General features: G+C 39.7%; 1 protein-coding gene across 1 annotated transcript; it reads left to right on the forward strand.

Moving 5' to 3' along the window:
* The first annotated feature begins 9,022 nt into the window (after positions 1-9,022).
* LOC111984646 (NAC domain-containing protein 30) lies at positions 9,023-12,411 on the forward strand. Its single transcript, XM_024016267.2, has 4 exons — positions 9,023-9,180; positions 10,271-10,443; positions 10,745-11,016; positions 11,562-12,411. Exons 2-4 carry the CDS (start codon positions 10,284-10,286, stop codon positions 12,063-12,065), a joined length of 936 nt encoding a protein of 311 aa, XP_023872035.1. The 5' UTR covers positions 9,023-9,180; positions 10,271-10,283; the 3' UTR covers positions 12,066-12,411.
* Positions 12,412-15,835: the final 3,424 nt, after the last annotated feature.

Consider the following 15,835-nt stretch of genomic DNA (forward strand, 5'->3'; position numbering starts at 1 on the left):
CTGGTTTGGTTTTTTTAGGTTATCATATCGTGTGTTCTTTATATTTCTACACTATTTACATGATATGATTTGAATGTGTTTAACCTAGATCTTATTAATGAACTTGTTAATTAACTTGGCTTAGTATTAAGTTAAACAACTTGTGTTTAAGGGGTCTAAAAACATACATTATTTGTGTTCAAGAATTATGCTTTTACATCTTTACATGTAAACGTGGAATTTATAATTTTATTTTAAATAAAAATGCTTTTATTTGAAAAATTACCAAACATGATTTTCTTTTTTTTTTATTCTTGTTTATACTTTATTATTTTTTATTGACTTTATGAAAATTCATTTCAAAGTTATGTAATTGAATTTGGATATATTTTTTAGTCAATTTTTTCTATTTTTACTAATTTAATATATTTATTTACATTTTAAATAATTATTAAATTAATTAAAATTCATTATGCTTCAACCTCGATTTAACCCTAATCTAACCTAAAAAAACTTGAACCTCTTCTTATTACGGTTCTTTGCATGGTCTGAGTTTCAAAACCATACAATTACAAAACAACTCTTCTAAAAAAAATTACACAACAGCTAAACCTTAATTTTTTTTTTTTTTCAAACTTTACTAATTAGCTGTGGGGCCCGTGGGCCTGACAGCCACAGCCCATCGCATAGGCCCAAGGCCAGCGCCGAGGAAGACTGACCAGCCAAGGCTAAGTTAGGGAAAGCCTCTTTTTTGACCCACGCCGAGGACCTCTTCGTCCTCGGCATACTAAGGATAATTTTTGGGAGGGGACAAGCCCAGAGTAAGCTGTCACATTCACCCTTAATGTATTCACCTAACCCCTCTGGCCGCATTAATGGGGATATAACCCCTTAGCAGGGTAACGTTGATCAGAGTGAACCACTTGAGTACCGATAAGGCCTCTGATGGGACGGATGGCCAGAAGAGAGGCGAATGGATGATCAACAGATGGAAGAAGGAGATAGGAAGATGAAGACTATATAAGAAAAGCAAGTAAAGTAAAAAAGGAGGGGGGAGAAAGGAGAGGAAAAGGGGCTCCTCGGCCATGGGCCAAGGAGCATCCCCCCAGTTGTAGAGAAACTCTAAGTATTTTCTTTTATAAAAAAGAGTTCATGCTTGATGAACGACGGCCAGCGCCTAAACCTTTAACCCACTCTCTATAAATTTATTGTTTGGGCTTGTTGGGCTGAAAACTCATTCATACTCAGGGTCAAATCCAAACTGAGTCCCTACAATTGGCGCCATCTGTGGGGAGGATTAGGGTGCTGGCTGGTGCACCAGGCGATTGTTCTAAGCGGTCATTTTACAGTAGGTTGGCGAAGTAAAAAAAATAAATTGACAGCGAAAAGAGAAATCTTGATATTATTATTTCATAAATAGAAACAGTACAAATTACAATCAGAGGCTCAGGCAGGCGTGTTTCACAAATAAATTTACAAGCTAATCCTACCAGCTAGTTCTACAATCAGAGGCCCAGGTGGAGCCGCCCTAAAAAACTAGCCAGAGGGAAGTGTCAAGCCGTGCTTTTATTGGTATAAAGAGAATGGGAGAGCTTGACACAAAAAGCAGGGAAGGGGGAGGGCCATCTTGTTTCCAGGCCACCAACAACACCCTTCTCGGCACGGCGGAGCTGGAACAAAGAGAGGAGCAGTTGCAGGGGCTCCGGGATACCTTCCCTCATGATGTTCCCTTGATTCTCTCCAATCCTCACGGGTGTTGGCCGTTGGAGACGGCAACACTCGAGCACCACCCATGAGATGAATTCGCACGTCTTCTTCGTCGGGGGTGCGCTCCGAGGAGAGACGTTAGGCACTCTAACAACATCCCTCCGGGCCACCTTGTATGGTGCCATTGAGGTTACGCCTAGACTCTGCCGCACCGGAAGCCCAGTGGGGGCTGTGGCCATAATGGCTCTTGGCACGGATGTCCTCACACCCACCCAAAGCCGCCTCATATTTGCCAACTCCAGTCACAATTCCGGCGGGGTTGTTAAAAGGGATTGGAGAGCTGAAAGGATGTGTTTTTCTTTTTATTTGTGTTGGGAGGTTCATGGATTGTGGAGAAACCATCTCCCCACCTTATATAGGGGATGAGGGTTGGTGAGAATTAATTCATGCAGAATTCGAAAAGAGAATTATCAGCTAGGCTAATAATGAAGCTACCAATTTCCAAGGAGGTTATAGACCGTTGGACTCGTGTTAATTCACGAGGACATTAATGAAGGCGTGTTTTGCGCACCGAAGCGTCAAGCGCGGAACACGAACGGACAAAGGGCACTTCATAAATGAAAAATATGGGGCCTTGAGCTGGAGGCGAGATCAACGCCACGTGTAAAGATCATAATCTGACCCAAGGAGGAATCATCTCCAGTAAAGCGGTCCGAGGACAAACCTATACTTACAGAACCAAGGTATTGCATGGTCCTCGGACCCAAGCTTATGGTAAAACTATTCACACCATTATACCTGGGTACTAGACAGAACCAAGGTATTGCGTGGTCCTCGGACTCAAACCTATGGGGAAACTAGATACTTACAGGAAAATAGAAGTGGTAGACAGAACCAAGGTATTGCATGGTCCTCGAACCCAAGCCTATGGTAAAACTATTCACACCATTATACCTGGGTACTAGACAGAATCAAGGTATTGCATGGTCCTCGGACCTAAGCCTATGGAAAACTAGATACTTATAGAAAAATAGAAGTACTAGACAAAACCAAGGTATTGCATGGTCCTCGGACCCAAACCTATGGAAAACTAGATACTTATAGAAAAATAAAAGTACTAGACATAACCAGGGTATTGCATGGTCCTCGGACCCAAGCCTATGGAAAATTAGATACTTATAGAAAAATAGAAGTACTAGACAGAACCAAGGCATTGCATGGTCCTCGGACCCAAGCCTATGGAAAACTAGATACTTATAGAAAAATAAAAGTACTAGACATAACCAGGGTATTGCATGGTCCTCGGACTCGAACCCATGGAGAAAGTAACTATCTGGAGAAAAACCAAAGCGTTACCTAGAGTCAAGCTATAACACGGTTTTTAGATTTATATTTGAAGGATAACAGATGGTTTCATGAGGCTAACTCCAGAATAGGATACGAATATAAAGCAGAATATTATAGTAAAGCAAATAAAAGAAAATATCATTAGTTGGAAGCAAAGTATTAAGTATTCAGTTCAAACGGAAAGTATACAACTTCCTTACAACGCCACTGAGGCAAGAAACAAAATGAGATAAACGAGAAGATAAAAGAGAAAATAAACAAAATTATCCTACGTCGTATACTAGTCTCCCTAACTCAGTAGGCAAATTAATTCGATAAGCAAATTAAAAGGCTTTAGTCAAGGCCTAAAGGCTTTGAATCGAAGGGTCCGCAGGAGGCCTCGCCACATCTTATGGTATTTCCTGACCCTCGGCTCTAACTCCCCCCAACGTCCTCTGGGGTTCAATCTCCTCGGATGGTTGGTCAGTTAAAGATATATCCTCGGCGGTCTAATCGTGACTCTCAACCACTGGTAATGAGGACCCCTCCTCGGGAGCAGCAGGGGTAGTCTCGCGAATTGCAATAGGGTAACATACCCTATCCTCCCTCCTAAGGTCAGATGAGGCATCAACCCCTGCTTGGTTGAGGGTTTTATGCCAAGTCTGAGAACAGTAATGCTTGCACACCGCAGGAACTTGAGCCTGAAGGATGGCTTCAGTCTTAGCCACCCCATCTGCGAAAGCCTCCTCCTCTGCCTGTTCTACAGAGCGCTCAGCGTCTATTTTTGCAAATACCGCCTCGTCTTTGGCCCTCACAGCCTCGTCCCTGGCATACTCGGCAACACCTTTCTCATGGATTGCCACGGTCAGCTTTTCCTTCATATAGGCAATGTCCCCTTTGGCAGTCTGTAGTTGACCCTCAACGTCTTGCAAGCGATTAGTTTGATCCTCAGCTTGCTTCCTGGCCACGGCTAGGTCGGAGGCAGCAGCGTCCCTGGCCTTCGTCATCTCCTCCAGATCCTCGGTCGCCTTTTTTAGGTCAGCCTCAGATCTCTTGAGGGTATTAGCAGCTTCCAAGAACTTATCACGCTCTTGCACTAAGGCATTGCTCTGGCCATCGATCTCCTCATCTAACCTGAAAAGAGCCTGGATAGCCTGCCAATGAAAACAAGTAACTCCGTGAAAAGAAAAGAAGGTACTAAGTGACAAAATTCGAATAAAGTAAATAGGTGCCAAAGGACCCACCATGCCTAGGTATTTCTTAAGGTCAAGGACAACCTCTGACCCACTCATATTTCTTAGCTCGGCCATGTCGGTGGGAAGAAGAAGAGATTTCTCCAGGGCATTGGCTATAAGAGCCCCCTCGGCTCCTTGAGATTCCCGCATCGAGGCGTTATCGATCAGGGGCTGATCATGGAGCATGGCAGCGGGTAGCCAGGCTTGAGCCTCGGACTGCTGGATGGTCTTCTTACCTTTCCGTTGACCACCGAGCTTCAGTTGCTTTAGAGGCCTGCAAAGTCTACCCTCCTCTGGGAGGAATGGGATTTGCTCCCATCCATAGGCTCCTTACCCTTGGAAGGTCTTTTCCTCTTCCGGTCATAAGACTCGGTTTGAAGGTCTGATACTGTGGGGACAGAGGATGACCTGGTGTGCACAGTCAAAATCTGGGGCGAAGGTGCTGGGGGCTGGGGCTGCGACTCTTCCGGTGCACCCTTCTTGGAACCACCTTCTAGCAGGTCAAGAAGATTGATTTGGGGCTGTCTTTTTAAACTCATCTCAGCTTGGGTACCAACTCTTAGGGATTGGAGATCGGCTTCGGACAAATGAGGGTCTCCTAGATCACCAGAGGGATCCTCGGACTGATCAGCTAAGTTGAATACACTATATTCGTCCTCAGAAGAACTCAGTTCAACCACCTCCCATGCCTTCCTAGATAGTCCTTCCTCGACCACCGTTACTTGTTGGGATGAGGAGAGACCTGCTAGCGGAATGCCTTCAGGTATATAAAACCCCTCGAAAAATGCAAAACCGTCCTCTACCACGGTAATCTGCGTAAGCCGAGAGTCACGAGCTCTAATTATGTGCTTCGGGACTGGGAATGATTTCTGAGCTGGGTCGCATCCGAGGATTTGATGAGCAGCTCTGACCTGGTTATCAGTTGCGTTCAGGAAAAGGTCCGACCTGAGAACGGTTTCCAAATTCGCTTTGTTAACCAGGTGGAAATGACGTGCAAAGGCGTGCGGATCTGCAAAAAGAAAAGTGAAACTCCTGTGGTTAATAAACCAAAGCGGATGTATAGCTATAAAAATAAAAATACTAAAACCTAGATTGTCTCCTACTTCGGATGCCCTACCTGGCTCCCCCTCTACTGTTGGGCAATGAAAACCGTTGTGCCATTCCCCCGACACTATGAGGAAATCTTGAGTCAACCCCTTATTGGAATCAGAAAGACACTAGATGAGACGAATCCTATCGTCCCTTGTCTTCATATAGTATGTCTTACCCCTCAGGTGATGAAGGTTATAGCACCAGTTCACATCGTGGTGAGTCAGTCTCAGCCTCATTTTCTCATTCAAGATATCTACACACCCTAATATCCTAAATACATTCACGGCGCACTAGGTAGGAGCCAGGCGAAAATGCCTAAGGTAATTGAGGGTCACCGGCCTCATAGGGATTTTCATCCCTCCCTCTACGAAAGCAACTATCGGGATCACGACTTCACCCTCTCTCCTCTTAATGTACCACTCCCCTTCTTCACAGTACTTCAAACTCACATTATTGGGTATCCCATAGTCGACAATGAATTTGTTCATCATCTCGTCGGACTCAACCAACTTCTTAAACTTACCCATTCCCCAAGGACGACTGAAAGTTCTAAAAGAAGAAAGGGAGAAGTAGAATCAAGGAAATTTGGGGTCACTGGAAGAAGAAGACTTACAGAAATATGACGATTCTCTTCAGGTAGTGTGCAAGTTGAACTAGACTCAAGTCATACGCATCAATGATTGTAAGCGCGAAAATGAGGAAACCAGGCGGTTCAAACAGGTACTTATACTCCCCCTTAGGTTCCCCAAATGTAACTGCCTGCCCATAAAAGCAGGAGATCCCCACCGAACGATTACCATCACACCGTTGAAAGTGGAAAACGTGGTGCCGCCAAAATTTAATGTGGACACACATTAAGTCTTGAAACGCAAAAAACGCGCATCGAGCAGTCGAAAAGTCACCAGCATTAGCACAAACCGAAGTAGGGCGATTCGCCTAGGAGGGCCCGTGGATATCAAAACCCTCCTCCCCGTCTGAGGGAACGTGCAGCAGGTGTTTGAGGGGCTATTGTGGGGCCCGTGGGCCTGACAGCCACAGCCCATCGCATAGTAGGCCCAAGGCCAGCGCCGAGGAAGACTAACCAGCCAAGGCTAAGTTGGGGAAAGCCTCTTTTTTGACCCACGCCGAGGACCTCTTCGTCCTCGGCATACTAAGGATAATTTTTGGGAGGGGACAAACCCAGAGCAAGCTGTCACATTCACACTTAATGTATTCATCTAACCCCTCTGGCCGCATTAATGGGGATATAACCCCTTAGCAGGGTAACGTTGATCAGAGTGAACCACTTGAGTACCGATAAGGCCTCTGATGGGACGGATGGCCAGAAGAGAGGCGAATGGATGATCAACAGATGGAAGAAGGAGATAGGAAGGTGAAGACTATATAAGAAAAGCAAGTAAAGTAAAAAAGGGGGGGGGGGGAAGAAAGGAGAGGAAAAGGGGCTCCTCGGCCATGGGCCGAGGAGCATCCCCCCAGTTGTAAAGAAACTCTAAGTATTTTCTTTTATAAAAAAGAGTTCATGCCTGATGAACGACGGCCAGCGCCTAAACCTTTAACCCACTCTCTATAAATTTATTGTTTGGGCTTGTTGGGCTGAAAACCCATTCATACTCAGGGTCAAATCCAAACTGAGTCCCTACAATATTGTATTAGTAATTTATAATAAAAAAAAGTAAATAAATGGACTACAAAATATATCATTACCATTGAGTTATCACTTAACCCTTTATTTTATTTTATTTTTTGTTCTTATTAATACATTTTTACTAATCCCAAATTTCAAGAAGTTCTTATTAAGTAGGTATGGCAAACTCTAACTTCTCCAAAATTAAACCATTGTTAAGATCAATTGTTTTGTCAAATTAATGTATATTAACTCCCCTAGGAAGAGTACTGACATTTATAGGTTAATAGAGGTCATTCACTCTTGCTATTTCAAGACGTACGTGTGAGCTTTCAACAAACATTTATATATGGTTATCTTCTTTTTTTTAATACTTAATGTTTGGTACCGTATATCTTATTTTATTGAGTTGAAATCCAATGGAGTGAGTCCATTCTATAAAATTAAAAAAAAAAAAATTTGAAAAATGTATAACCCTAAACAAATAAATGGATAATGTCATTAATATAACTCACTAGGCTTCAAAAGATATCCTTATTTTAAAATCAGCTGGTCTTAAATAAAAATCAACTCAGTGCATTATCAATCTTCTTTAGGAGCACAACTTTAATATCACAATTTTGTCAACAATTCTAATATATGATAGATTGTATGTGGTTGTTTATCACTTTTTATAACTTACTATTTTTTTTTTTTTTTTTTTACTATCCACAATCGGAGATTTTGGCAAAAGTTGTTTCCGTATTTTTTTTCATCATAAAAGAAGATTACGGCCCCGTGAGTTGTTAGATTTAAGAAGGGTAATTAATAAAATTCAAGTCATAATTTACGAGAATAAATCTAGGATGACGCGTGAGTCTATGCAATGCCAAGCCAGGTGAAAGGGTCCGATGTCTTTGGCGGGACTCATCTGATGGGAGATTTGTGAGTAGAACATAAATGATTAGCTAGTTGATATCGACAGCTTAGGAAAGCCTGACATGGCATCCAAGTGTTGACGATTGAATGGTTCCAAATGGCAAAGGGCGGCGCACCAAACAGACAGGAGTTGCTGGATTGTGGGGGGAGAGATAGATAGAGAATGTGAGAGATTGACAGATTGTGATGTATGAGGTCCATTCAATTTTTGATGTAAAAATATGGGGGGAAAAATCATTGCAGATTGGATTACTTCCATTATTTCACACATATCCAGAATTAACGTGACAAGTTCATATTTTAACACGTTAAAGTGAATGTAAAATAACTCCTGTAAAAAAAGGTGATGTAAAAGAGAAAAGAATAAAAACTCTAAAAATATATATGTGAGAAGAGCATGGCTTGAGTCTAGAATGAATCCGCTGAAATATAGACATATGGCAGATGTTTGATGAACTTGGCTTAATTACCTCTAGTTTTTAATGCACCGAAGATGATAAGATACAAACACATATATGTATGTTTAATTTTTGTCACATGTTCAAACTAAAGTTTGGTTTATCTCTAGTACATTTTTTAGCTGAACACTTCCTTTTGTTTTAAATAATAATGATAAGTGGTAATGAGTTTTAATCTCTATTTTTTATTTAGTTAAAGGTGATGTGACAATTTCTCATTAAAACAAAAAGAGATTCCAAATAAAAACGTAAGAGGAATGTAAGTCAAATTCTTTGAATTATATCTGCTATAGTACACTAGAGTTTAGCCTTATTTATATTTGACACTTGTTCAAATCCTAACGGGTCTCGTGTACAGTAACATCAAATCTAAGCTGGTTTACGTGATAGTGAGATTGTGAAATGTCAGTCATGTTATTGTACTGTTGTAATAAAAGTATGGGAAATCAAAAACTTAGTACACAAATTTGCGGTGGGAGAGAGAGAGTGAGGGCAGGGCCAGGGGGGGTGGCGTGAAAACTTGGTATCACTCACGCCGTCCAAAAACAAACCTTTCATGTATCTGCCACCCCACGCGCAATCAATAACATCACTCTTCATCTCTTTACCTCTCTCTCCCATATCATCTATATAAATACATTTATTATTCCTCTTTCGCTTACACAACAATATTCGCCAGCCTTTCTACTTACATCTTTTTGCATATTTAAAACCTATACCTCTCTCTCACTCATTGCAGAAAACATTCCACCCAATCCCAATCCCAATACCTAAACCTCTCTCTCTCTCTCTCTCTCTCTGCCTTGCTCAAGAACAAAACACAGCACCAACACATTTTTCTGTGAGTATTTTTTTGTTAGTTATTGGTTGAAAAATATATTGTGTACATATTATATATATGTAAAAGAAAGTTTGGCTGCAATTGTAGCTTCACCATATTAAAAATTTGCAATTCTTTTGGTGCATTTTTCCATGCTGAAACTAGCTAGGGTACGTTTGTGATGCATACAAGTAATATTTTATATATTTCAACATTCCATGCATGCTTACAGTTTATTCATCCAAATATAAAATATTTCATCGTTCATCCATGACCTAGAATTTTTTTTTTTTTTTTGGGAGTTATGACTTATGACATACATTTAGTCTCAATGAACTTTACTGAAAAATCTAAACTGAATGGTTTCAATGAACTTAATTATGTTATTTCTAAGAGAAATCCCTGCCAGATAGAGGAAAAAAAAAGAAAAAAAAGGTATAGCGAGCTTGTGCATATATAGGTTATTAATATTGTGCTGTTTTGTGAGTGGTTATCCTTGAAAAATTTTTTCCAGCTATCGAGTGAAGTTGTCTAGCATGGTGGGTGTGAAAACGTTTTCCACCACCACGAGCTGCTGGGAGTGCACTGCACTCAAAGAAACATAACATGCTTGTGCCAGCAAAGTCAAACTTTTCGGCCAAACTTTTGTGTGCAATAGACTTCGCCTAAGCTCATGCAACATTTACCACTCAAATATATATATTAGTTCTAGTCCTTAGGATCTTTGGTGGGTTCCTCAATTGGTCTGCCATTAGATGCCTAATAACCCAAGCAGGACCACTGTTGGGTTCCACAAAGTTACATCATCATCATTACCATTGTTTATCCTACACTTGTGCTAGCTTTACTGGAATGGATAGCTAGAAATCATAACTAAAATGTGCAAGGCAATATGAGTGGAACTTCATTGCTCTTTTGAGCTTTGGAATTTATTTAATTATTTCACAGTCATGTCTTCCACAGTAGTTTCTATTGTTAGGCCAATTAACATTGAAAGAAACTTTAAGACTATGTTTGAGGCATGTAACGGGGTGAAACAAAAAGGTTAGAAGCTTTAGAAGGAACTTTACTTAATTTACTTGGACTCTCTCTTACTTTATTTCTTTCTCAGGCGAAGATTATCAATGGAGATGGAGTCTTGTGTCCCACCCGGCTTTAGATTTCACCCAACAGAGGAAGAACTTGTGGGTTACTACCTCAGGAGAAAGATTAACTCTCTGAAAATCGATCTAGATGTTATTGCTGACATTGATCTCTACAAAATGGAGCCATGGGACATCCAAGGTATTTAAAGTGAAATAGTTAATTATATAAAAGGCTAGTACCCTTATGGATAACATCAGTTATACTCTAAAAGTATCTAATAATAATTTTCTCATGTTAAGAATTCAAACAAATTAAGCAATGCTAGTTTGCAAATTGATACAAACTTTAATACAATATCGACTAACCTAATGAACCAGCAAGCACTGAAGTATTTCATAGAAAATGCAACGAAGAAAATTACATATTGGGTACGGAATATGGTACCAATTACATTGTGTTGGGTTTCTTATAACTTTAATTTTCTCTTTGGTTGATACAGACAGATGCAAGCTGGGCTATGATGAACAAAATGAGTGGTACTTCTTCAGTCATAAAGATAAGAAGTACCCAACAGGAACGAGGACTAATAGAGCCACTGCTGCTGGATTCTGGAAAGCAACTGGGAGAGACAAGGCTGTGCTCTCAAAGAACAGAATCATAGGAATGAGAAAAACTCTGGTGTTCTACAAGGGACGAGCACCCAATGGTAGGAAATCAGATTGGATCATGCATGAATACCGCCTCCAAACATCTGAACATGGACCTCTTCAGGCAAGTTCAATAATATAAATATTTATCTCATTCAAGTTCAAAAATTTACCTCCCAAATGTTATAACTTTTGCTTGTAAAGCAAAAATTTATTTTGCATATTGAAGTAAAAATGAAAATACAATATTTATGAATTGTCCATGGTGCTTATACGTTTGACAATTGGATGACAGTAGTAAAAGAAATGATTGATTAATTAGAAAACATATCATATAACTATTTTCTGTTAGTACTTTGGACTCGTTCCCCAAGGTAAATTGTCTAGCTTGGCCCATGAGTTTTGAAGAAGTGAATAATAATCATAGTAACTTATTGCTCAATTTAATGGGACATATTGACTGAGGCAAATGGAAATATTGACTGTTCCATGTTGATAATAAAGTTATTCCTAGCCATCATTATGAAAATAAAACACCTGTACATATAGTGGCATTAGCCTTGATCTTTCTCTCACATTATACATTACCTTATGCAAATAAATCATGTAAAGACTACTATGAATGCAAGTTACTGTATTAATAAGCCAATGTTGGTGGTTATAATGCAGGAAGAAGGATGGGTGGTGTGTCGGGCATTCAAGAAGCCCACTCCTAATTATAGACAAGGTTTCCAAGCTTGGAACGCTTACTATGTCAGAGATAACTGCCAAGTTATGCCTCCATCATATTCACATATAGCAAGTACAACACAAGCGTTTAATCCAAATCAAGCGGCAACTTTTCATGAACCCATTACTTCATTACAGCAAGAGCTTGTTTGCAACCATACTCTTTTGGACAACCAACTTGTTGAGCTACCACGACTAGATAGCCCTACTTTATCAACTAGTTTGGCGACAAAAGAAGGTTTCCAGCATAATGGTATAGCCAATAATGAAGATTTCGATGGTATCAGCAGCCAGTATGTGGATTGGAAAAATCTGGATGATTTACTCGCATCACAATTTACTGGCACAACTTCCTATCCAAACTTGCCATTAATATCCCAGAACAATGAACTAGGAGCTCAAAATAATGATAGCCATCTCCTTGGATGCTTTCCTGACTTATAACAAAAGGTCATCCAATAGCCTTGGATGCTTTCTTGACTTATAACCAAAGCTCGTCCATAGCCTCAATCTATATATGTAGATGATGAATTCATCGTAATGGTAATAATAATAATAATCAGTCTCTACAAGCTGATTTAGGGTTGAATTCCCGTGTACAATTGTCGAAGAGAGTCCACACACTAAAACACATATAAATTAGAGGAACAACGACTTGATGTGATAAAGGGAGAGTTCCTGAAAAGTAAATCTCCTAAAATATTAGAAATGTTGGTGAAAGTTTTTATTCACCATTGTACTTGTTTATGTTATTTTATAATTGTAAATTTTTGCTTCATTGCATGCATTATTTGTACTCAATAATTTTGTTGTCCAAAAATTGCATTTTGTACCATTTGCCCATTACTCGTGAACAAAATGCAATTATTGCTTCTTTTTTCCTAGTTTACTAAGGCTTGTTGAGGGAAAGTAATATTGCTATCGACACAATATTTTTATAATATTTTACAATAAATTCTAAGTAATAAATTGTTACTAGTTATTATTGGTGGGAAAAAAAAAGTAATTTTAATGGTGAGTTCAAATTAAAATTAATAACAACTTACCACGGAAGATTTATTATAAAAATGTTGTAGAAGTAGTACTTTTTAAAAAGTAATGCTACGAACATAACAAACAATCACAAAAATTTCACAATATTTCCAAATTATTATACCATATCATTAAAAAAATAAATTAGAAATTGTGGTGGGGCCATGAATGAGTTAGCATGCAATAAGAATATTGTAAATTGTTGTGATCTTTAGTTGTATTTCGAGCATTATTCAAGTCTAAAAGCTGATAGCTAATTCTCTTCCATAGCTCAAAATATGTTCTTGATAAGGATAAAATTTGATTTCATATCTTTAATATGATGTCAATAAACACGCATTATATATAGGGTTAGAACAGAAATTGGGATTCATTGAGCATATCTTAATATTCAATTGCAATTTTGCATGTACAAAAGGTGTCTTCCATAGCCACACGTACCTACAAGCACATTGTTGAGGAGTGTTTCAAAAGCCTATGATCTGAAAGGCCCATACCCAAAAGGCAGACACTCCTAAGGCAGTTGGGTTAGGTAACTACCGGGCTTCTTGGCCCATACCTACCTAAAACTGAAGCCTACAATTTTTTTCCCCCTAAAATTCATTAGTTTCTACTTATGTGAATCTTTAATTTTATTAGAACATTTTTTGAGAAAATTTCCATGTATGATATAATTTGGAATGAAAAGTGTTCATGCTTCCAAAAATCCATATTCTAAATAGTATACTTATCCTTCTCCAAAATATATATATATATATATTACACTTATAATTAATTTCATAAATACGATTCAAAAAAAGTTTTTTTTTCTTTCTATATTTCATATTTGTTATATCAAACTGCTTTCATTCACATGTTCAAATGCTTATGTTGTAACACGTGTGAGTATATATATATATATATATCACATGTTCAAATGCTTATTTTGTAACACGTGTGTGAGTATATATATATATAATGTTTACGTTTATGCGTTCCCCACATATATAATGTTTATGTTTATGTTTTCCATGTCCATTGCCTATGAACTAAATTGTCCTAATTAGAAATGTAGTATCATTTTTTTTTTAATCTAGCAGGGCCATTAGTTGAATTTTATTTTTAGATTTTTACAATAAGGTCACATTCGGACTAAGTTTCTGAAAAATCCTGCACATAAGTCACCCAACCTCCCCTAGAAGCATGCCACTCTGAGAAACCTGTTTTGCTACCCACAGCAGTAGATACAATGCTAGCAGTAGATAGAGACAGGCGCTTGTTGGACGTCGGAGCAGAAAAAATACCAGGGTTGGGGACTCTCCCAATTATGTCAGAACCAGCATAGTCAGCAAATGATTTTTGCACTCTTCTCCAATAGCCAACATAATCGCTGGAGGCAAAAACTTCCTTCTGAAAATTGGGCACTACGAACTGAAAACTCCTCTATGACCAATAGGAGAAAGCCTGGAGTCTCAGAAAAGGATCCAAAGAAGGAAGAGATGGTACTATGTCATTAAACATAGGGGGAATATCTTGGTTAAAACCAAATTGCCAAAGTACTCGGTGCGCCGAGTAATGAGTATACCTAGGGCCGCTTGAAGAAGGCACAGGGAGCCAAGAGGGACTAATGCAAGCTAGGTAGGCTAAACTACCCTCATCACCACAACACAAATCAAAAGTGTTTCTTGTAGAAGTAAAAAAAAGGAGATAATATAGAATCACAAACAAAACTGGGGCCGAACTCCCGGGGAGAATGCCAATGCAAATGACTTGCCTGATCAAACAATTCAATCAAGTTAAGGCTGCCACCTTTCAGACTGAGCCAACGAAAAATAATAAGGTGGCTGTTAGTTGAACTGCCACAAAGCCCTTTAACCAAATCAGGGGATCCCTGAAACTTATCTTTTACAAACTTTAAATTTCTACATCTTGCTAAAGTGACCAAAGAACGATCCCACAAAAATACCTGGAGGATGGTGCAATGAAGAGAAGAAGTGATTACATAACAAGAATCACCCTCGACTTCATCTCCAGGAAGCTGATCCAATTGAGAGTAGACATGGCCCAAGAACATGGGAGCTAGAGGATATTAGGCACCTCAGGCTAACCTAATCGCCAATGGAAAGAGAGTAGATTTGATCCCATACCTAGGGAACTCACTGAACTGAAACTTGCTAAGCCAGAATGCGAGGAACCCTGCTCGCCTAACTTCCCTATCTTTTTCGCACGAAAGGTTCATAACCCACCTACCCTTCCTGGTCGATTTCTCACTAGGAGAAGCGGTGCGCCCTCCAAAATGAGTAAATAACTTTTCTTCTACTTTAAGATCCTCATCAGAAAGATTAATATCAAAGGGATTTTCATCCCCAAGCACTGGAAGGAGGAAATTGTTGACCACATCCTCTAGGGTGACAGTCAGTTCGCCAACAGAAAAGGAAAAAGTATGCAGAGCAGGACACCAACAGCGTACCAGATGCACAAGACCTTTAGCGTCTCTAAAACCCTCAAGATTCCTGGAGATTGCAACTGCCTTCAAGATACCGGTGCGCTCCAGGTGACCCACGAACTCCTTGTCAAAGAGTTCCTTATCCACCTAGATGGGCCAGCCTTGGATCTTTCCAGCAACAAAATAGAAAAAGATGGGAACTGCCTCTCGAAGTCCCCGCCTGATCTGAAGATCAAAAATCTCTTTAGGGTCTGGGACTTGAGTGGAGCCAGCGAAACCTGCCTAACCGGAGAATACCCAGGCATGAGTGGATGGAGGGGCCTCACCATGGGACACTTGAGGGAAGAATAAACTAAGGGTGTACCAGGGGTCTCGTAAAGGAAAAGCAGGGCGTCCAGTGACCTCATGAGGCTCATCTTGTGTAGAACTAGAGGAACCTTCACCTTCAAAAGGGCTGGGAGTACGCTCCCTTCTTTTTCGAGAAGAAGAAGAAGCCATCGAAACAATGAGTATCTTAAAATTAAAGGGAATTAAGAAGAGAGAAGGAAATAACAGACTGACCGAAAGGAAGAGAAAAGAGACTAGGAATAGAAGATTCAGGGAGATAAAGGGATGATGTGAAACACCTACAATAAAGACACAACAAGCAGCTGAAGAAGACAGTATGTGGAAAGACGCGCCAGTTGCCAAAAATTTAATTTAAAGAGGGAAGAATTATCAGTAGTTATTAATGGAAGTTATGGGGAATGTAAAAGTA

Source organism: Quercus suber, unplaced genomic scaffold, assembly GCF_002906115.3.
Source record: "Quercus suber isolate HL8 unplaced genomic scaffold, Cork oak 2.0 scaffold_257, whole genome shotgun sequence".
In the NCBI taxonomy this organism is placed as follows: Eukaryota; Viridiplantae; Streptophyta; class Magnoliopsida; order Fagales; family Fagaceae; genus Quercus; species Quercus suber.

Bases quoted from the DNA above. Each gene is read 5' to 3' on its own strand.
- LOC111984646 (XM_024016267.2), top strand. From the start codon at position 10,284: ATGGAGATGGAGTCTTGTGTCCCACCCGGCTTTAGATTTCACCCAACA. The intron at 10,444-10,744 runs GTATTTAAAGTG...TGGTTGATACAG, and splicing joins GGAGCCATGGGACATCCAAG to ACAGATGCAAGCTGGGCTAT. The intron at 11,017-11,561 runs GCAAGTTCAATA...GTTATAATGCAG, and splicing joins CTGAACATGGACCTCTTCAG to GAAGAAGGATGGGTGGTGTG.